Source organism: Miniopterus natalensis, chromosome 8, assembly GCF_054644295.1.
Source record: "Miniopterus natalensis isolate mMinNat1 chromosome 8, mMinNat1.hap1, whole genome shotgun sequence".
Lineage (NCBI taxonomy): Eukaryota > Metazoa > Chordata > Mammalia > Chiroptera > Miniopteridae > Miniopterus > Miniopterus natalensis.
Genome location: NC_142088.1, coordinates 58,252,431 through 58,271,611, shown reverse-complemented (window position 1 = coordinate 58,271,611; position 19,181 = coordinate 58,252,431). Strand labels below are relative to the sequence as shown.

The window sequence follows — 19,181 nt, the reverse complement described above, 5'->3', positions numbered from 1 at the left end:
AATACTGCTGAATAAATGAAGTCACTAACATTTAACAAATGCTTATTAAAGTTCACTTTAAACATAAGGCTATATTTATGGATTCCTGAATTTATAAGGTGATTCTCTGACTGACAGTTCCACATTCCTCTTAGGGATTTACTTTTAGATATAAGTAGATTGAGTAACACTGCTAAACGTTTCCCATTATTTGTGAAAGTGGTTTTCTGGGACTTTCCTAAAGTACTTGTTAAAAAATTGACAAATTCTGATCATTTTGGACTAGAATATGCCCAAGAATCTGCAATAAAAAAAATCCTTCAAGGGATTCTTCTGTAGATGGTATAAAGTTCCACATTTTGAGAAGTCTGGAAGAAAATGTCCAAACTTTTGGCCTTTTTCTTCCATGTGAATAGTCTTCTAGCCAACTAGCCAGGCTCCTGAACTAGAAGATGTGGGTCTGGAATAGAATCCCCTCAAAAAACCCCAGCACCTCCCAATTAAACAGAAGATTACTCATTACATCTCAGCTCTTACTGTTGTTTCTTTAGTGCTTTGTTCAAGGTTTATAAAAACATCAGCTGCTGGACTGAAGTGAACACGTCAGATGTCACACACACACTAAGTATATGGTTCAATCCCTATAAAATAGTCACATTTATTTTTTTAAACTAGTTACAACACAGTCTAAATTACTAGAATTATAAATCATGTAACTGCTCATGATTTAAAGGCAGAGCACAGCCAAGGATACTACATGTGTAACATCCCCCATAAATACAAAAGTACATGTCTACAAATATAAGAAAATGTAACAACGTGTCTTGTTAAAGGACAACAGCTTGTAGTTCTTTAGAGAAGTCAGCCTGCAACTCTGAAACTGAAGCCGCGGGTTATGCTCATAACCAGCTTAGTGAGGATGTTGCCCACTGCCTAACATCTGTAGGGCAGTTGGGGTATTTCTGCAAAGCATTCATAATTTGAGTATTATCCAAAAGTAGTTTCATCAGCTGGTACTCTCTCTGTGCATTTACTGAAGTTCTTTCCATGGGCCTTATTAATTCTAATTGTTGTAAGTGTTCAAAAGCCTGAAACATGAAAGAAACAGTTTAGGTTCGATAGGGGAACAATGCAAAGAATAGTTAACGGTTTTGGCCAATTATGGGGCAGAATTCCAGAAAACAAAACTTAATAGGAATCAGTAAGGTTCAAAAGCAACTCTCCATCACCTTCGTAAAAACTTACATATCAGGTGAAGCAGTGTCAATATACAAGTATCTGTCCCTGCACTGTTGAATGTAAACAGGAAAAATTTCAATCCAGTCTGCAAAGGGTGATTTTTTTCCCTTAATCTCAGTTTTTGTTCCTGATCTCATTGTGTATATTTCCTCCTACGGCTGAAGTTAACAAAGGGTTTCCAGCTCTCTATAAAAAATCTAAGATCTATAAGACCAGTACTTTTTGACTTATTTGCACTTTTGTTTGTACTTTGTAAGACTTTGCTGTATAAATTTAATACAGATGCAAAACATGAGGCAGACAGGAAAGACCCCTAGGAGTACACCAAGCCTGCCAGCTGATCCTATCAATAGGTCACTCAGCAGAGTAGCACCAGAATGGAGAGGGGACAGACTCCTGCTGCCCTATAAAGGGTGATGGAACCGCCACAACCTGTGCAAAAGTTTTTCTTCCATCTTCCCTGCCTCAATAGGGTTCTTTTCTGTCTGTATTAAGTCTTTTCTAACCTTGATGATTGTTTTAGATATTAGGGTATGAAAAAAATGTTGTCATGACATAACAACCATTCAATCAATTTCTGAGCCTTCTGTTTCTACAGCTTCATTGTGAAAAATATCACTAGAATATATTCTTTATGTATCATAAAAATTCTGATGAAGAGAGAAATAACTCAGGTACCACTTCTGAAAATGAGAAAATACAAGAGGCAGCAATATTTCCAGGTAGCAAAAATACCTTTTTATTTAAAATATAGAAACTCATAAGAAGGTAAATACTCAGGTGCCCCTTTCCACTCATATACCTCCCACAAACCATGACTATTAGAAAGTCACGGACATTAGGAAGGGGGAGAAAACCCACCTGCAGTATGCTAGATACTTTTCTTGTTGTGAAGAAATGGCAATGCCCCAACAGTTTTTGGTTGCTACAAAAAATAAACTTCTGACTACTAGGGTCTACAAGGGATGCTAACATGCATGGGTCCACTGCTTAAAAGAAAAAAGTTTCTTCTTATAAAGTCCTCTAGAGCTGTGCTGTCCAAGGTAACCACTAGCTAGCAGAGCTATTGAGCATTTGAAAAGTGGGACTTGATTTTTAATATTATTTACATTTCATTAAGTTGAATTTAAAAACTGATACTAGAATCAATTAGAAAATTTCAAGTATGTTTACAACAATTTCAGAATGTAAGTCTACTTCTTTAGCTAAAAATTTTATGGAATCTAAAGAGCAAGTATTTCCAATGAATATTTAGGAAATTAAATAGGTAGAAAACACATTGAATTTCAAAGACTTAACACACAAAAAAATAAAGCATTAATTTTCTATACTGATTATAGATTAAAATGTTTTTGGTATATTAGGTTAAATAAAATTTATTATTAAAGTTAATTTCACCTTATTTTCTTTTTTGTTACCACTAGAAAGCGAAAATCACACTACGTGGCTCACATATTTCTAGTGGACAATAGTACACTTGAATAAAGTTCCTCAAGTTTTCAAACCCCTGCTTCACCCAACCCCTAATAAAAACCTTCTCTGTATCCCCTCACCAGCCAATGAGACTTTGTCTGTTGGATTCTTAATGGCTCACATCAGCATTTTTGTCTCTTCTTATTGCTAAAATTATAGAGGTAAACCTTGTAAAGGGATAGGGCTACATCAAGATTGTAATTAATGGTTCCTTTTCAGGATGCAAGTGCTAGGAACAGACAGTAGAGGGCAGTATACTCCCACAAACTAAAACACCTGGCTGCTTTCTTCAAAACTATTCAACATTTTTCAAAATTAATAAAAGTTCAACTATGATATATACAGTTAGCCCTCGAACAGTGCTGGGGTTAGGGGTGCCAACAACTCTCCACATCCGGTCAAAAATCCTCGTATAACTTCTGACTCCACAAAACCTTTACTAGGGCTTACTGCTGACTAGAAACCTTATCAATAACATAAACAGCTGATTGACATATATTTTGTATGTCATATGTATTATATACTATATTCTTACAATAAAGTAAGCTATACTAAAGAAAACTTTATTAATAATAAGGAAGAAAAAATACATTTACAGTACTTACTGAAAAAAATATCCATGTATAAGTGGGCCCTCACAGTTCAAACACCTGTGTTGTTCAAGGGTCAACTGGACAGTCAAATTGGATATAAAAGTATACCTGCCTACAGAAAAATAACTGAATCTTACCTTCATGACAACAGGTTTCTCAAAATTATAAACAGAATGGGCCTTCCTTTGAACAAACTTCTGAAACTCTGCACAGAAAGCAATGACAAAGTTAGTATCTTTAAATAAGCAATGGGGTAGAGTCAGAAAGAAACTACCAAAGTCTCATCTCACCATTATAGACCATTTGAAAATTAAAGGGCTCCTCTTCATAGATGTCATTTAAATGTTTCATTGCTATTATAAGACAGATTTCCAAGACTGACAAACCTATAGTAAAAGGGAAACAGAGTTGTAGTTTACTTACTGATACACAGATTGAAATAACTGTCCTCCAAATAGAATGATAAAATGAAAGATCATGGATTTGAGGTCGAGACCACCCAGGTGTAAATGTGTTTCAGTTGCTACTGTCTATATAATCTTAAGCAAGTTACTCAACTTCCCTGAGCTTAGTTTTCATATCAGCAAAATATGGACCTTTCTAAACTCAGATGTTAGAAGAGTTAGAGGCAATATTATCAAGCACTTACCATATGGCCCACAGTAAACAAACTGAAGTGTAACCATTATGTAACTTATTAAATCACACAGGGCTCTTTCAGAGAATCCTTAAATCCCTGGAAATTATATCTAAAATTTTTTTCCTGGAGAGGAAGTTCATTAGATTCTCAAAAGGGACAGTCAACCCCCAAATGGCTAAAAGCTGATGCTCTTCAACAGCACTTGCAGTAAGAACACCTGCAACAGAGCCTTAGCTGGTTTCCAACGTGGCAAGGAAAGCAGGCCAGTTTTCTTGGACTTTAAATGGGAATGACAACAACTTATAAAGGGCTGAGTTAAAGGCAGTGTGGATATAAAAGAATTCTGTATATAAAGCACTATGACCAAGGTTAATTACAATTCTGAAAAGCACCCCATTATACAAACTCAAACCTATAAAAACTATTAATCAAGTAGGTTTCTCACCATGTACAATATTGGCTTTCGAGTCCATGCTACACAGCTGGTTTGCCTCCATCAGATCTGCTGCAGTCATAAATGGGTGTGTTGTTGTTACTCGACTTAAAGCAAACATCTAGGGAAATGAGGATCAGAAAAACAATTACACCTTTACTTGGGTGATTTGGAGATATTATTGAACAAAACTTTTTAATTAGGAGAGTCTATTCTTATGCAAGAATAAATATTAATACTTGGGAAAACTATTCTCTCATATTTAGCTTTATATAAATTTAGTATTTCAATTCATATGCCATATAACGATAAATGTAAAGCATAAAAAAGTTTTGCCGCTCTCTGTACCCCTTCCCACTTGTATATATTGTTTACAACTCCTCAAAAGAAAAACATTTAAAAAAGAGTAGGGCAAGCAGAAGAGACCCAAAATAAGAATACTACTTAAAGCCTCAGGCTAAACCAAACCGAATAGGCAGATCTGACTTGTATAAACTTTCTTATCACCCACCAGCTGGCAGGAAAACAAGGCTTAATTGTAATGTTTAATTATGTAAAGTTTAAACTGTGCTATTTCCCTGGTTACTGGAGAGGTTAACATCTTTGCATAGATGTCATATGGGCTCTACATTGCTAGACGGTTCGCTCATATTCTCAGCTCCGTCCTTTACTGGTTACTGGAGCAGCTCTTTATTATGGAGAGAACCTCCGATCAGACGCCTGCAGGCACCCTCTTCCAATCAGGCTGCTTTTACCTCCATCCTGGCCACCAGTCTTCATTTATTCTGTGATATCTTTTGTCCAGACATTTAAAAATTCAGTGTAGCTCACTTTCTTCATCTTTTCTTTTATGGTTTGGGATTTGTGTATTTTCTCTAAGAAATCATTCCCATGCTCTTACATTTTTTTCTAAAAAATTTTTCAGTTTTCGTGTATACATTTAGGTTTATCAACAGGGAATTTACTTTTGGATATGCAATGAGGGGTTTTTTTTTCTATGTGTATTAACTCCTGAGATTTTTTTGCTGCTGAAAAATTATCCAAACTATAGCTAAAGTCAGTCAAGTCTGTCCCTCTTCTTTATAATTTCCACCAATTCCAAAACTTTTCTTAAACAAGAAAAACCAAAATAAACTCAAGCCATTACCTCAAATTAGAAATGTAATAGAAAAATCGCAAAGCAATTGTTCACACTGACAATTTTAAGGCAGAAATATTTTCTTAGAATGAGAAGTGTGTGCTTATGAATATATACATGTGAATATATGTGTGGTGTGTGTATCCTCTGTATAAAATAAGTTAAAGTCTATTTTCATATATAAATAACTAAAAATACTATTATAAAAATTCTTAATCCCAAAGTTCTTTTTATAAGACAGCTGTTAGTGAAAGTGGCAGTATCATTTTGGTGGACTGGAGGGGAACTTCTAAAGAGAAAGTATGTAGAAAAGAAAGACCTCTTAAATTTCCTCAGCAAAAACAGAAATGGGGAAGGAGAATCTGTAAATAAACAAACAGAACCATAGAGTAAAGCAGGATACAAGCTTAAAGCTAGATCTTGGCTTTGAGCTGGGTTCATTATCTACTAGCTATGTGACCTGGGACAAGATATTTAACAATAGGAAGCCTGAGTTTCTTCAAAAATAAGGACAAAAATACCCAAGGATAAAAAATAGACATGATGTTGGTAAAGTAACTATAGTACCTGGCTCAAGTGCTATTTAATAACTGATACCTATTATTATAAATGAAAGTGACCAAGAAGGAATTCATGAAACAAAAAGTAGTTTGCCCTTGAAAGATATTTGCCATAAGTAATTTTCTAGAATCATTAGGCTAATGTAAAATACTCTTAGTGAAAGAAGAGCTTTAATTTTCAGAATAAAGTACCCCTTCATTGATACTGTTTATGCTTAAGATATTTTCACTTTGTCTAAGACCATAACAAGGTGGGATTTATTCCAGGAATGAAAAGCTAGTTCAACATTCAAAAATCAAGCACTGCAATCCAACATATCTAGGCTAAAGAAGAAAAATCACAGATCATACCCACTGACACAGAGTAAGCATTTGACAAATCCAACATCTCTTCATAATAAACTATCAAGTTAGAAATAGAAGGGAATTATCATAACTTGATAACAAACTATGAAAAACCTATAGCTTATATCATACTTAATGGCAAAAGACTGAATGCTTTCCCCCTAAGATTGGAAACAAAGCAAGGATGTGCACCCTCACCACACTTACTTAACATAGTGTGAGAAATTCTAGACATTGCAATAAGGCAAGAAAAAGAAAATATATTCAGATTGGAAAGGGGAAAAAAAATACCTCTCTATCTGCATATGATATGACTATCTCAAGAAATCTACAAAAACTCCTAGAAATGAGTTCAGCAAGATTACAAAGTACATCAACATACAAAAATCAATCACATGTCCATATACTAACAATGAGCATGCCAAAACCAAAATTAAAAACAAAATATCACAAGGGCTCTAAAAAAATTAAATACTTAGGTGTATACTTGAGACATGTACAAACAGGATCAGTATGGTAAAAATTATAAAATAATGATGAAAAAAATCAAAATAATGATGAAAGAACTAAATGAAAGAAGAGATGTACAGTTGTCAGAGAATGGAAGGCTCCGTGAGTAAACATGATAATTCTCCCAAAATCTACCTACAGGTTTAATCAATTCCCATCAGACCATAATTATCTGGTGGAATAAAATAAATGATAAAAAGAAAACTAATACAAACCAATAGCATGTGTAATGACCGCAGGTTTTTGCTGACATTGAAATGCTTCTGTAATACTTCTCGCACACTTGTATCTTCTGAGAGACACTAGAGAGAGAAAACAAAAAAAGAATTAAGGAATAATGCAATTTAAAACCTAAATATAATCTTGTGCCTCACTAGTTGGTGCATGTTGTTAATTCTATTCATGATTCAATAGGTGCTGCTCTTATTTATGACACAAAAGTCAAAATCAAATTTCCAGTCTATTGATTTTCTTCTCACTCCTTTACATTATTTCAGTTGACACAAAGATAAAGCATAATCCTTGCTACCTGCAAATTTCTAGTCTGCAAAGAGAATCTATAAAGTGATTCTAGTGGGATACAGCAAAGAACACAATAGAGAATAAGAGTTACTATACTGGGGAAAACAAAGTATTCTACAGAATGCTTAAACCGTGTGAGTCAATAGGTTAAAAAGAAGAAAACGTTCCAATGATAAGAACAGCATGAGTGAAGCAGGAAGATTGTGGCACGCTGACAGCAGATAAGTAGTCATGTAATCCTCAGCTTCAGTTATTGGCAAAGGAATTTATATAGAAAGACAAAGGCAGGAAAACCTAACTGAAGGTGATTGTAACTGTTCATACAAGAGACAGTCTGAATTAACAAAGTGGTGTGAAGACAAGAGAGAATTAAGACGTTTATAAAAGGTATCTCTGATGGAGAGTCAACTGGTGAGATGTGGAGGAGAAAAGGTTTGCGAGGGGAAAGAAAAAAATCAGAGATGGTACCATAGCAAAAAGAATGTCCCAGGAGGAGTGACGAGTGAGATGCAGTCAAGAAGTGAAACGATTATCAATGTTTAAGAAGCAGAAAAAGAGAAGCAAAGTAAAAGACTCAGATACTGATGACTGGAAGAGAGTATAAGCAAGAGCAATGAAACCAAGGGAAGAAAACATCAAGAGACAAGTGGTGATCAACAATGTAAAGTACTTCGTATAATTAAATTAAGATATATTTTGAGAAGAAGCTAATGGCTTTGGAAATTCAGAGATCTTTTGAAAAAGCATTATCTAAAATAGCCAACTAACTGCACTAAATTAGGATTAATGAAAAGTAAGGTATACTTGGCACTGAAGAAAGATCAGATAAAAGGAGAGTAAATTCAAAGTTGGCAGAGCCAAGAAAGTCTTGAGGAAGACTGATGTTAAGTTTTAATAAATCATCTGCAAAGAATAAAGATTATTTTTCCTTAAAAAAGAAAAAAAAAAAAGCCAGAAAACTAAGTATTAAGTAGTTCTATATTTTTTAGAGCTAAAACTGCATGTTTCTACTTCTTCCATTGTAAGATCCAGATTCAGAAATAAGTTCTAGTCTAATGAAATAAAGTTCTGCGTTCTCAGTAAATATATTATCCTACTTATAGTCCCCATTTCCTTACTATTGTTTTAGGCCTGTTGCTATACACAACTTTTAATCATAAACAGGGTCAAATACCCTTTGAAGACACAAGATGAACTTAAAATAAAGCAAAGTAATTCAAATAAAAAACTTTTGGAAATTAACTGTAATCCTGGCTTCTGCAATTGTTGACTCTTATCATGTCACTTATAAAGTTGATGTATTACAATCAGAGCACTTAGGAAAACTAAAAAAATTCCTCTAGGACAAAAATATTGATGGGAAATTTTTTTCTGCAATAATTCAATTGTGTGTTTTTTAAAAAAGTATTTGCTTTAAAAAAAATAACTGTGTCACCCTGGCCAGGTGGCTCAGTTGGCTGGAGCATCATCCCATGCACCGAAAGGTTGTGGGTTTGATTCCCAGTGAGGGGCATATGGGAGGCAACCTATTTGTTTCTTTCTCACATCTTTTTTTTTCTTTCTCTCTCTCTCTCCCTTCCTCTCTCTATAAAATCAATAAAAGCATATCCTCAGGTGAGGATTAAAAAATAAATAAAAAAACCCACATGTGTCAAAGGGTTAGTCTTCTATACTCTGCCTTTCTGCTTATCTCTTTATTTTTAGAGGTCTGACTCCAACTCCCCTTCTTTCTGAAGGCTATCAACTCCTTGCTTCCATAATTAATCTGCTTAAAAAAGTTTACAAGATCTATATGTGAGCCATTAAAAAATAAAACCTTATATTTTTTTATTTCACCTTAATTCAAACACTGTAAACTGCTTGAGGATAAGGTTATCAATAGCATTTATTGGATGCCTATTGTACTTAATTATGATAATTATTGAAGATATTAGATCTTAGGTGTTGAAACATGACTGAATTTATTACACTTGGCTCAGGAAATAATGTAAAGGGAATAGGACAGAGAGACCGACTGATAATACCACTTATAGGAACATGGGAGAAATTCCCAGAAATAAAACAGACCCCACCCCCCCTCCTCCCAACTGTTCAGGGAAGCTGATACATTTCCTTTTCACCAATGAACACATGAACAGTTGCCACAGGAGCAGGTTCTCATTGTGCTGATCACACAGTGTGCTTGGCCAGTGACCCCTTCAGGTAAGATTCTAAGCAGAAAGTTACAGAATTACACCTGCACCTCAGGACCCATGCTGCTCCAGTGATAACTTAGCGGCAAGCAGTATATGTACTAAATCTCCTAGTCAGTTCCTGCTAAAACTTCTCACCTTTTGTTAACTAAACAGGAAAGGTTTAAGACAATAGGTAAGTCTTCCTTGAACTTAGCTATAGTACTTTGAGGAAATTTCCTTAGAGGAGAATTAGCTATGGTTCTTTTAAAATGTTCTTTTATCTCTTATACTTCCATGCTAAGACAGTGTTTACTCTGCTTACTTATTTGACTCTTTTGGGTTATATGTAATATTCAGAGGTCTAGGTTCAACACTATCCCATGCCAGAGGGGATTAATGAGGGGGAAAAGGGGACATCTGTAATACTTTCAACAATAAAGATAAATTTATTTAAAAAAGGTACTTCTTGGATGAGATTCCATAGGTGACCTATTATCTATACCATTGCTTTTGGTTTAACCTTGGAACTAGGAAAACTTGCTGGACAGTCAGCACTGAGAGAAGGGATAGCTCCCTCAATGCAGTCCCCACCCCACTCCCACTCACAGGACAGGACCTCTGGCCATGGTGCTGATATATTTTTCAAGTGAAGTTCATTTATTAGCATACCAAAAGGAGGTAGCAAAAGATTAGGACAGGGGGAAAAGGTATCAGAACTAAGAGACAAACTCCACTGGTACTAATTTTACCTTATAAAAGAACTACAAGATTGCCCAAAAGGTGACAGGATTGCTCACATTCATTCCTACCATCTGCCTCTAAATTCAGTGAAATAGGACCAGCGAAAAGGGGAAAAAAAACTAAGGGCTAGCCTCTCTACCACCACATGGTGACCCATTTTCTGAGTCACTCGGAGTTATGCTTCACTAGTAGCCCCATCATCTACTTCCTTTATATACCTACTCTGAAATGATCAGAATGTAACATCTGGGAAGGACAGAAAGATGGACAATGACACAGTACAACTTGGGCTATTCAGTTATCTTAGGAAAGAAAGTGAGCGAGGACAGAAGTAATAAAAGCCCTGAGATAGCACAAACATTTAAATACTATGGAAGACTGCATCTGAATCTCTAAAGCAGTCAGAAAACACACTGTTGTAACAAGACAGTTAAAGAGCTGTAGAAGGTGAAAGTCTGCGACTCACTAAAAAGGGGATTTAGAGACCAGAGATCCAGAGCTCCTATACACTCCAGGCCTTGGAAAGGAAGGGACAATGTGGGAGCACCAATTATAAAGTGTTCCTAAAAATGGAATCTTATAGTTAGATATAGTATCAAAGAAAATTTACCTGAGCTAACAAATATCTGAGTCCCAGGCAAGACTAATTTGGGGAAGAGGATGGAAGAGAGGAGCCACGCCTAGGAGCCATGATAATTATTATCATGGCACAGTATCTGAATTTTAAGGATAAAGTTAACCATTTTTACATACAATCCCATACAGTTATATTAGGACAAATAATATGGAATTATCAATCAGAACAAAGTGTAAAAGGTAAAACAAAATATAATATGTAAAGTTTAAATCCTTAAAAACAAGTTTAGTGTGTGTGTATACACACACACACACATAAAGTCTGAAATGTTATAAATGAAATAACTACTCTTATAAAGTTGGATATAACAAAAACTTCTGACTTCTACTATATTCTTATGCACTGATTACATTTTGTTCAATGAACTTTTAATTTAATAAGTGAAATGTGTCAGAAGTACTAATGCTTACATGAGCAGATTATATTTTATTATTAAAACAAGAATCAAGTTTCAGTTATGCAAAATGAGTAAGTTCCAGAGATGTAATGCAAAGCAGTGTGACTATGGTTAACAATACAGCATTATACACTTGAAATCTGCATAGAGGATAGATCTTAAGTGTTCTCACATTAAAAAAAAAAAAAAAAAAAAAAAGGAAGAAATTATATTAATGTGAGGTGATGGATATATTTAATAACTTGATTGTGGTATTTCACAATGTATATCAAAACATCAAGTTGTACACCATAAACCTACTATTTTCAATTTGTCAATTATACTTCAACAAAGATGGGAAAAACAAGAATCATTTAAGAGAAAAATAAATACAAAGTTCTCAGTTTTAGTTTGGTATTGTTATTTAAGAATAAAATCAGTATTGCTTTACTATAAAACAATCTATTTTTAGAGCCAGTGAACACAGACTGTGTAACTCTTAATTACCCATATATCTAATCATCCTCACATTAGTATTTAATATTGCATACCAGTTTTATCCAATTCTTTCAAAACCAAGGACTTTTTATATTATTTTCCACTTTCACAAGAACCATGTATTTTGAATGATTCTGTGTAGGTTTTATATAGCAACACTGTTCTTCAATTATGTTATTAAACTTCCTCTCTCTCCCTGCCAACTGAAATTTCTTGTCAGCATAAGAAAAACTGATGCTAATATGTTGAGCTTACATAACAATGGTCTGTAGAAGGCTGTTCAATTTAAGGGCAGGCAATTTAGAGAGTCCACAGGTTTAGTAAATCTTTAAAACCACACGTGAAGGTGCCTCTGTAGCCAAGAACCTCAGGGCTCCAGGGACTTCAACATGGAGTTCGCAATATATATAATACAACCACAAGTGCCGTACTCTGAATTGCCTTTTAACAGACACAATGAGATAAAAGCTAAAGTTCTTTATGAGAAATGGAGGGAAAAAAGCCACGTAGGTATGAATCACTAACCTAATTAATATAATGCTAAACTTACAAAATAAAAATAATTTTTATGTTGGAAACACTTCCAATAAAATAACCTAAAATACAAATCAGATATAAATAAAACAAAAATTTCAATCAATTTTCTCTATTGAGAGAAAAAATTCAGGAGCTATGACATTTGAACAGTTTTTTATTTTATTTTATTTTATTTTATTTTATTTTATTTTATTTTATTTTATTTTATTTTATTTTATTTTATTTTATTTTATTTTATTTTATTTTATTTATTTTTTAAAATATATCTTTATTGACTTCAGAGAGAGAAAAGGAGAGAGAGAGAGAGAGAGATAGAAACATCAATGATGAGAGAGTCATTGATCAAGCCTACAACCCGGGCATGTGCCCTAACAGGGAATCGAACCCCGATAGCCTGGATCCTAGGTTGACGCTCAACCACTGAGCCACGCCCGGCCATGCTGAACCATCTTTTAAAAGAAGAAAATATGCACACACAAAAAGTGTAGCATTTGTATTCAAGCAGTTTTACGCCATAGTACATTAGAAGCTTTGTGCTAATGCAGAAATTTTAAATATCTGTAAGTTTTAATTGCTTTCAAATGGTATAGCAAGTCACAAAAATTACTTTAAATATTGATGCTTTTGTTCCAAGTTACCTGAACATTCTCATTCCACTTCTCAGCAAAAAGCTTGTCTGGAAATTCTGCAGGTAGAGATAATTGTTCTTTAAATATTTTAAGATACTGTGGAAAACCAAATGAATTCATTAAGTGTATCTGCCGGTGAGAAAATCGTGACTTCACTCTTTTTTCTAAGAGTTCCAAAATATCCTTAAAAACAAACAGAAACTCCTGTAAGATGCACGTTAAAAAAAAATCAGCGTTAGAGATATATTTAAATTATTAGTCATAATTAGCAATGTCTATCCTATAACACACAATTAAGCATAACAAAAAATTTATGAAAGCCTCTAAAAATTCAAATTATTCCCTTGATCTCCTTACAGTTACAAGGCAGTAGAAGAGAGTGTGGCTTGGAAATAAACCAAGCCTCTAAGACTCTGTTCTATGCACTACTTTAATCCCCTTCGAGCATCTGTAGACCTGGTGATGTCATGCCTTTTATCTACCATGTTATTCTCAGCTAATCTTTAACATTCTAAGACTTACAATAATTGCTACAAAAAAAATCTAACTATTATTTAATAGTTATTTATCATAGCAACATTAAGAGTTTCAATAAGGAATTCCATACATCAGATTAAAAAATTAAGATAATAATATGCATTAAGACTTATTACATTAATGAAAATTAAACATCTCCATTGTTTTATGTAACAAAGACTCAAGTAGCAGCATGTATAATGGAGAAAAGTTCAGTTCACTGAAATATCCAGAATTTAAGCTGAGCCAAGCTGAAACTGAAGGAACAAACTGCAGAAGAGGAAACTGGCAGGAACACAGCCCGACAGTGGTAGGTTATTGTCTTGTGGCTTTTTTATAGTGATATTTTAGAAACTGATTATATTTATGCTACTTTCCTCAAGAAGTTAGAAATCAAGTTTACTGCCAACCTTCTATAATTAAGTTTTTTAAAGTTGTGATGAGCCCCAGAAATATGGATTTTTAAATCTACCCAGATGATTTTCATACAACAGCCAGGTTAAGAAATCAACTGTACAGAGGAAAGAATTCAAGTGATCAAAATGGGATCATGGTTAGTTTGGGAAGGAAGACAGGAAAGATTAACAGATTGGGGTTTAAGGAGAAAGGGTGAATGAAATGTTTTTATAGCTTAAAGAAAAATATAGTTATACATTACCCATATAGGTAAGTGGCTGAAAGATGAATGTAAAAGATATTTTAGTGGTGAATAATAATGACAGAAATTGACAATGTGGGGATACAGAGGTCAGTGAAAAAGGAGGATTATTTCCACAGGGAAGAGGCTGTTTGCTGGCAAAGTCACTACACTCCATCTGTCCCTTTGCTCTTTCCCTATAAATACAGATCCATATAGACTTGTTGGAGAATTATACATCCAGAATAAAAATGAGCCTCTAGTAATACTGCTAAGGAGCTACTGACCCTTTATTTTGTCCTTCACTGGGTCAGTAACATTTGCCACTGCCACTGCCACTCAAAGATTATTTTTAACAAGAGGAAAGGTGCCTCAACCCCTGTGCAGACTGCTGCTTCTGGCAAGGAGGGGTATCACTATGAGGAGAACCAGCCAGATGTTCTACGAGGGAGGCTAATTATGAAGCTCTGGAGCACTGGGGAGGGAACGAGAAAGCTGCTCCACCGAAGAAACGGCACTAGGAGGACTATTGAAAGATGACTGTAAAAAGTTTCACTTTCCTAAAAAAGGAAGAGCTAGAGAAAAACAGAACAAGTACATGAACTTTATTTCCAGCTGCATATACTTACAAAGTTAAAATAGTAACATTCTGAACTGATTCCAAGCATTTTCAAAATATGCAAAAAATCATAAATGTAAACATAGAAACTACTGGCAATTTTTATCAAATAGTGGTAAGATTACTTAACTTTCTCTTTACTTGCTAATGCAGAAATTGTATTTATTAGCGTAATTTGACTTTATTTTTTTATTTAGTGATTCCATTGGAGGGACAGAGGTACTTATGAGCATGTATGACAACTGTTTTCTTATTTTCCTCAATCTGAGTTCAAAAGTGGGATAAATGCATCAGGAATCAGGGAAACATATTTGAAAAATGCCTAATATGATGACTTACATAAGTGACTATGTTGATAATTAAGATTTCATTTTCTAAATATTATAATTAATTTTTTAATAGAAAGACAGACTTACCAATCTACATGTAAGACCAATAACTGCTATTGGAGTCTGTGCAGACTGAGAAATGTCAAAAAGATTATAGAGGAGTGTTTGGTTTCTATGATGAGCAAAAAGATCAAATTCATCTAATACGAAGATCACTGGACAACTACTAGCCCGGTTACCTAAGATAAAAAAGAGTTTTATATTAACAAGCAATTATATTAACCTTTGTTAAATTTCCAAACTATTTACTACATTTCAGTTTTAAAAACTTAATTCAACAGCCCAGCTGGTGTGGCTCAGTGGTTGAGCATCCACCTATGATCCAGGAGATTGTGGTTAGATTCCTGGTCAGAGTATGTGCCCGGGTGGTGGGCTTGATCCCCAACAGGGTGTGCAAGAGGCAGCTGATCAATGACTCTCTTATCATTGATATTTCTATCTTTCTCTCCCTCTCCCTTCTTCTCTGTGAAATCAGTGAAAATATATTTTAAAAAACAAAACACTTAACGAACAAATACTGATAACCTGCTTTGGGAGGGCACTTACCAATGCATGTACATTTATTCAACGAAAACAAATTATTCACAGGGCAAGATAGTTTTAAGTATCTCAGTCTAATTACTAGTAGTTTACTGATGAAAAATTAAGAATATCATTTAAATAACTAGAGACTATTGTTTTTAAAATTATGTACAGAGTCCTTCTATCATCAGAAAATTTACAAAGATCTTTTAATACCTATACAGACCAAATCACTTTGAGATTAAATATAAAGAGTCACTAAGTTTAAAACTATTACTACAGAAAAGACTAGTTTACTTAGTAGAAATGCAAAATATATCTTCCCATAGAAATAATTTTTACAAACAGTTGTTAGACTAGAAAGTTCAATTAAAACCACTATAATTCCTTCTAACCACAATTTTAACATTGCAACAGGTAAAGTTCAACATGACTCTGAATTCATTTTTTCGCATCACAACAGAATCTTCCTTAGCAGAAGAATCACTCTTACCTTAAGGTTTGGGGCTTTATATTTGCATAAACAAGTGAAAAGAAAATATGATAAAGGGACATTCACTCCACTTCAACATATAATGAAACATTTAACACTAACCTAAATGGCATAAAAACTACAAGGACTGCTCAAAAGTCTAGAAATAGGCTTGGCCTACATAATTAGTGCTGGTAAAATATAGCATTACGTATCAATGGGGGAAAAGTGGTTTATTCAAGGTAAGAACTCCACTTTATACCTTATCAAAATACATTTTAGCCAGATTATTAGTTACAAGTATATGTTTTAGATTAAAACATAATTGAATACCTTTAAAATCTGAACAGAAACAATTGTGACTATAGAGAAGAGAAACATGAAGTGCAAGAATTCCATAAATAAATACAAGCTAAACATCAAAATAAGGCAAAGAACCAACAGGGAATATATGAAACAGGAAATATCATTAGTCAATAAAAATAGAAAATGATCATCATTACCAAAATTAAGTAAATTAAACTAAATAAATAATTTTACTATTACATAGACAAAAATAAAAATTAATAATTGTTTTGGAAATTGTGAAGAAAAAGGTACTCTGAAATATGTTTAGGAAATGGATCTTCTAGCATAGTTTCATAATATTCCTTTTAAAATGTACCTTTTAATTGAGAATTCTACTCACTAAAATTTACCCCAGGAAATATCTGGACGGCTATCTAAGAATTTCTTCCTAATTTAATTATACAAAATTAGAAATAAAAGCCCATAACTGGTGGTTAATAAGATATAACTTATATTTTTAACTATAGTTAATTTCTATTTATAAAATGAAATATATGAGAACCATAAAAATGAAGAAGCAGCTCAGTCTTTACTGACATGGAAAGATGCTTACAACATACTGTTTGTAAATGAAAAGATGAAGACCACACAATACGGAAAATGAGTTTATTCTCATAAAAATGATCAACTTCAATGATATACTGCAGGTGAGTAAAGATATGAAACTAAAGTTAGTTGGGATAATCACTATTATAGTGTGGGGATACACTGACTATTATTTTATTCTTTATCATATTTCTTTATTAAATTTTTTGTAAAAGCATGTTATTACCTTTATAATCAGGGAAAAATAAAGCTAAACAAATATCTTTGATACTGTTAAATATGTTAATATTTACCTTTTTTCAAAGCTTCCAGAATAAATGAAAGATTTTCAGCAAAGCTTCCCTGAATAACAAAAAAACATACTGTGACTAGGAGTTTAGTGAAATAAGAAACAGAAGGGCTATCTGGCCCTTGGATGTTATATAGACACACTCTGTATCTGACTCTTAGACATTATATAGACTATCTATTTTTATAGTAAATTAGTCATTGGCCAGATCTCTATGCTTATAATTTAAAACTTGAATATAAAAGCAAAGATGGTATAGCACTGAAAATGACATGTGTCATGTTCAAAACAAACTGTTAATGTCATTTAAAGGTAGGTGTGTTTTTTAATCCTTACCCAAGGATATGTTCATTGATTTTAGTGAGAGAAGGCGAAGGGAAGAGAGAGGGAGAGAGAGAAAGAGAGAGGAAGAGAGAGGAAGGGAGAGAGGGAGAGAGGGAGAGAGGAAGGGGGGAGGGGGGGAGAGGGAGAGGCCGAGGGGGAGGCCGAGGGGGAGGCCGAGGGGGAGGCCGAGGGGGAGGCGGAGGCGGAGGCGGAGGCGGAGAGGGGAGAGGGGAGAGGGGAGCACTGAAAATGACATGTGTCATGTTCAAAACAAACTGTTAATGTCATTTAAAGGTAGGTGTGTTTTTTAATCCTTACCCAAGGATATGTTCATTGATTTTAGTGAGAGAAGGCGAAGGGAAGAGAGAGGGAGAGAGAGAAAGAGAGAGGAAGGGAGAGAGGGAGAGAGGAAGGGGGGAGGGGGGGAGAGGGAGAGGCCGAGGGGGAGGCGGAGGCGGAGAGGAGGGGAGAGGGGAGAGGGGAGAGGGGAGAGGGGAGAGGGGAGAGGGGAGAGGGGAGAGGGGAGAGGGGAGAGGGGAGAGGGAGGAGAGAAACATCAGTGGGTTGCCTCCTGTACACACCCTGACCAGGAATTGGACCTGCAACCTTTTTGGCGTATGGAATAATGCTCCAACCAACTGAGCCACCCTACTGGGGCTAAAGGTAGTTTTTGAGAGCTGCTATATTATAAATATGGTCAGAGAACTAGAAGTCCACTGCACTTTGTATCTTCAAACACATCAGGCTCTTGCAAGTCTCAAATTAATTTCTACCACTAAAAAAAGGACCATGAATTTAAATGAGATCCAAAAGGAAAAGGGAGAAGAAATTTGCTTCAAATATTAGATACTATACTAGTGCATCTTTATTCAAGAGCATATTACAGAATTTGTATGTATCATATCAAATTTGGCTGTGCTTACTTGGAGCACAGCCAAAACATTTTTGGATACAACTTAAATATTCTAGATGAAAATTAATAGAGTGGCAGATGCATTATCCAGATGTTACAGCTTGTGGATAAAAGCTCTGTTAAAATATTTTTTCATTAAAGTCATTAATTTATACTTCAGATTTTTTAATTTAAAGAAACAGCTGACTTTAAATTTGAGGATATATAAAGGAGAAAAGAACCCACTTATTTGTTTCCTAATGAAGAGAATATAAAATAGCTAAGTTTTGCCCTGGCCGGTTTTGCTCAGTGGTTAGAGCATAGGCCCGTGGACTGAAGGGTCCTGGGTTCGATTCAGGCCAAGGGCACATAATTCAGTTGCACGCTCAATCCTGGGGCTTGGTCGGGGTGCATGCAGGAGGCAGCCAATCAATGTGTCTCTCTCACATCAATGTTTCTCTCTCCCCTCCACTCTCTCTGAAAAGCGATGGATTATGTCCTCTGTGAGGATTAAAATAAATAAATAAATACAATAGCTAAGTTTTCAAGAGCTTCCATATATTTTGTGATGACTGCATACTGTCAAGTCAATACTATTTCCAA

General features: G+C 34.6%; 1 protein-coding gene across 2 annotated transcripts in view; it reads right to left on the bottom strand.

The window, feature by feature from the left end:
- Positions 1–607: 607 nt before the first annotated feature.
- ORC4 (origin recognition complex subunit 4) overlaps positions 608–19,181 on the bottom strand; it is a 68,202-nt gene continuing 49,628 nt past the window's right edge. For both annotated transcript variants that reach the window (XM_016205521.2, XM_087819867.1), the window contains exons 7-14: positions 17,367–17,415; positions 15,213–15,364; positions 13,034–13,207; positions 7,126–7,212; positions 4,370–4,478; positions 3,575–3,670; positions 3,422–3,489; positions 608–1,067 (exon numbers count right to left, since the gene is read on the bottom strand). In XM_016205521.2, the coding sequence (XP_016061007.1) occupies positions 879–1,067; positions 3,422–3,489; positions 3,575–3,670; positions 4,370–4,478; positions 7,126–7,212; positions 13,034–13,207; positions 15,213–15,364; positions 17,367–17,415 (924 nt within the window). In that variant the 3' untranslated portion in view covers positions 608–878. The remainder of the gene's footprint in view (positions 1,068–3,421; positions 3,490–3,574; positions 3,671–4,369; positions 4,479–7,125; positions 7,213–13,033; positions 13,208–15,212; positions 15,365–17,366; positions 17,416–19,181) is intronic.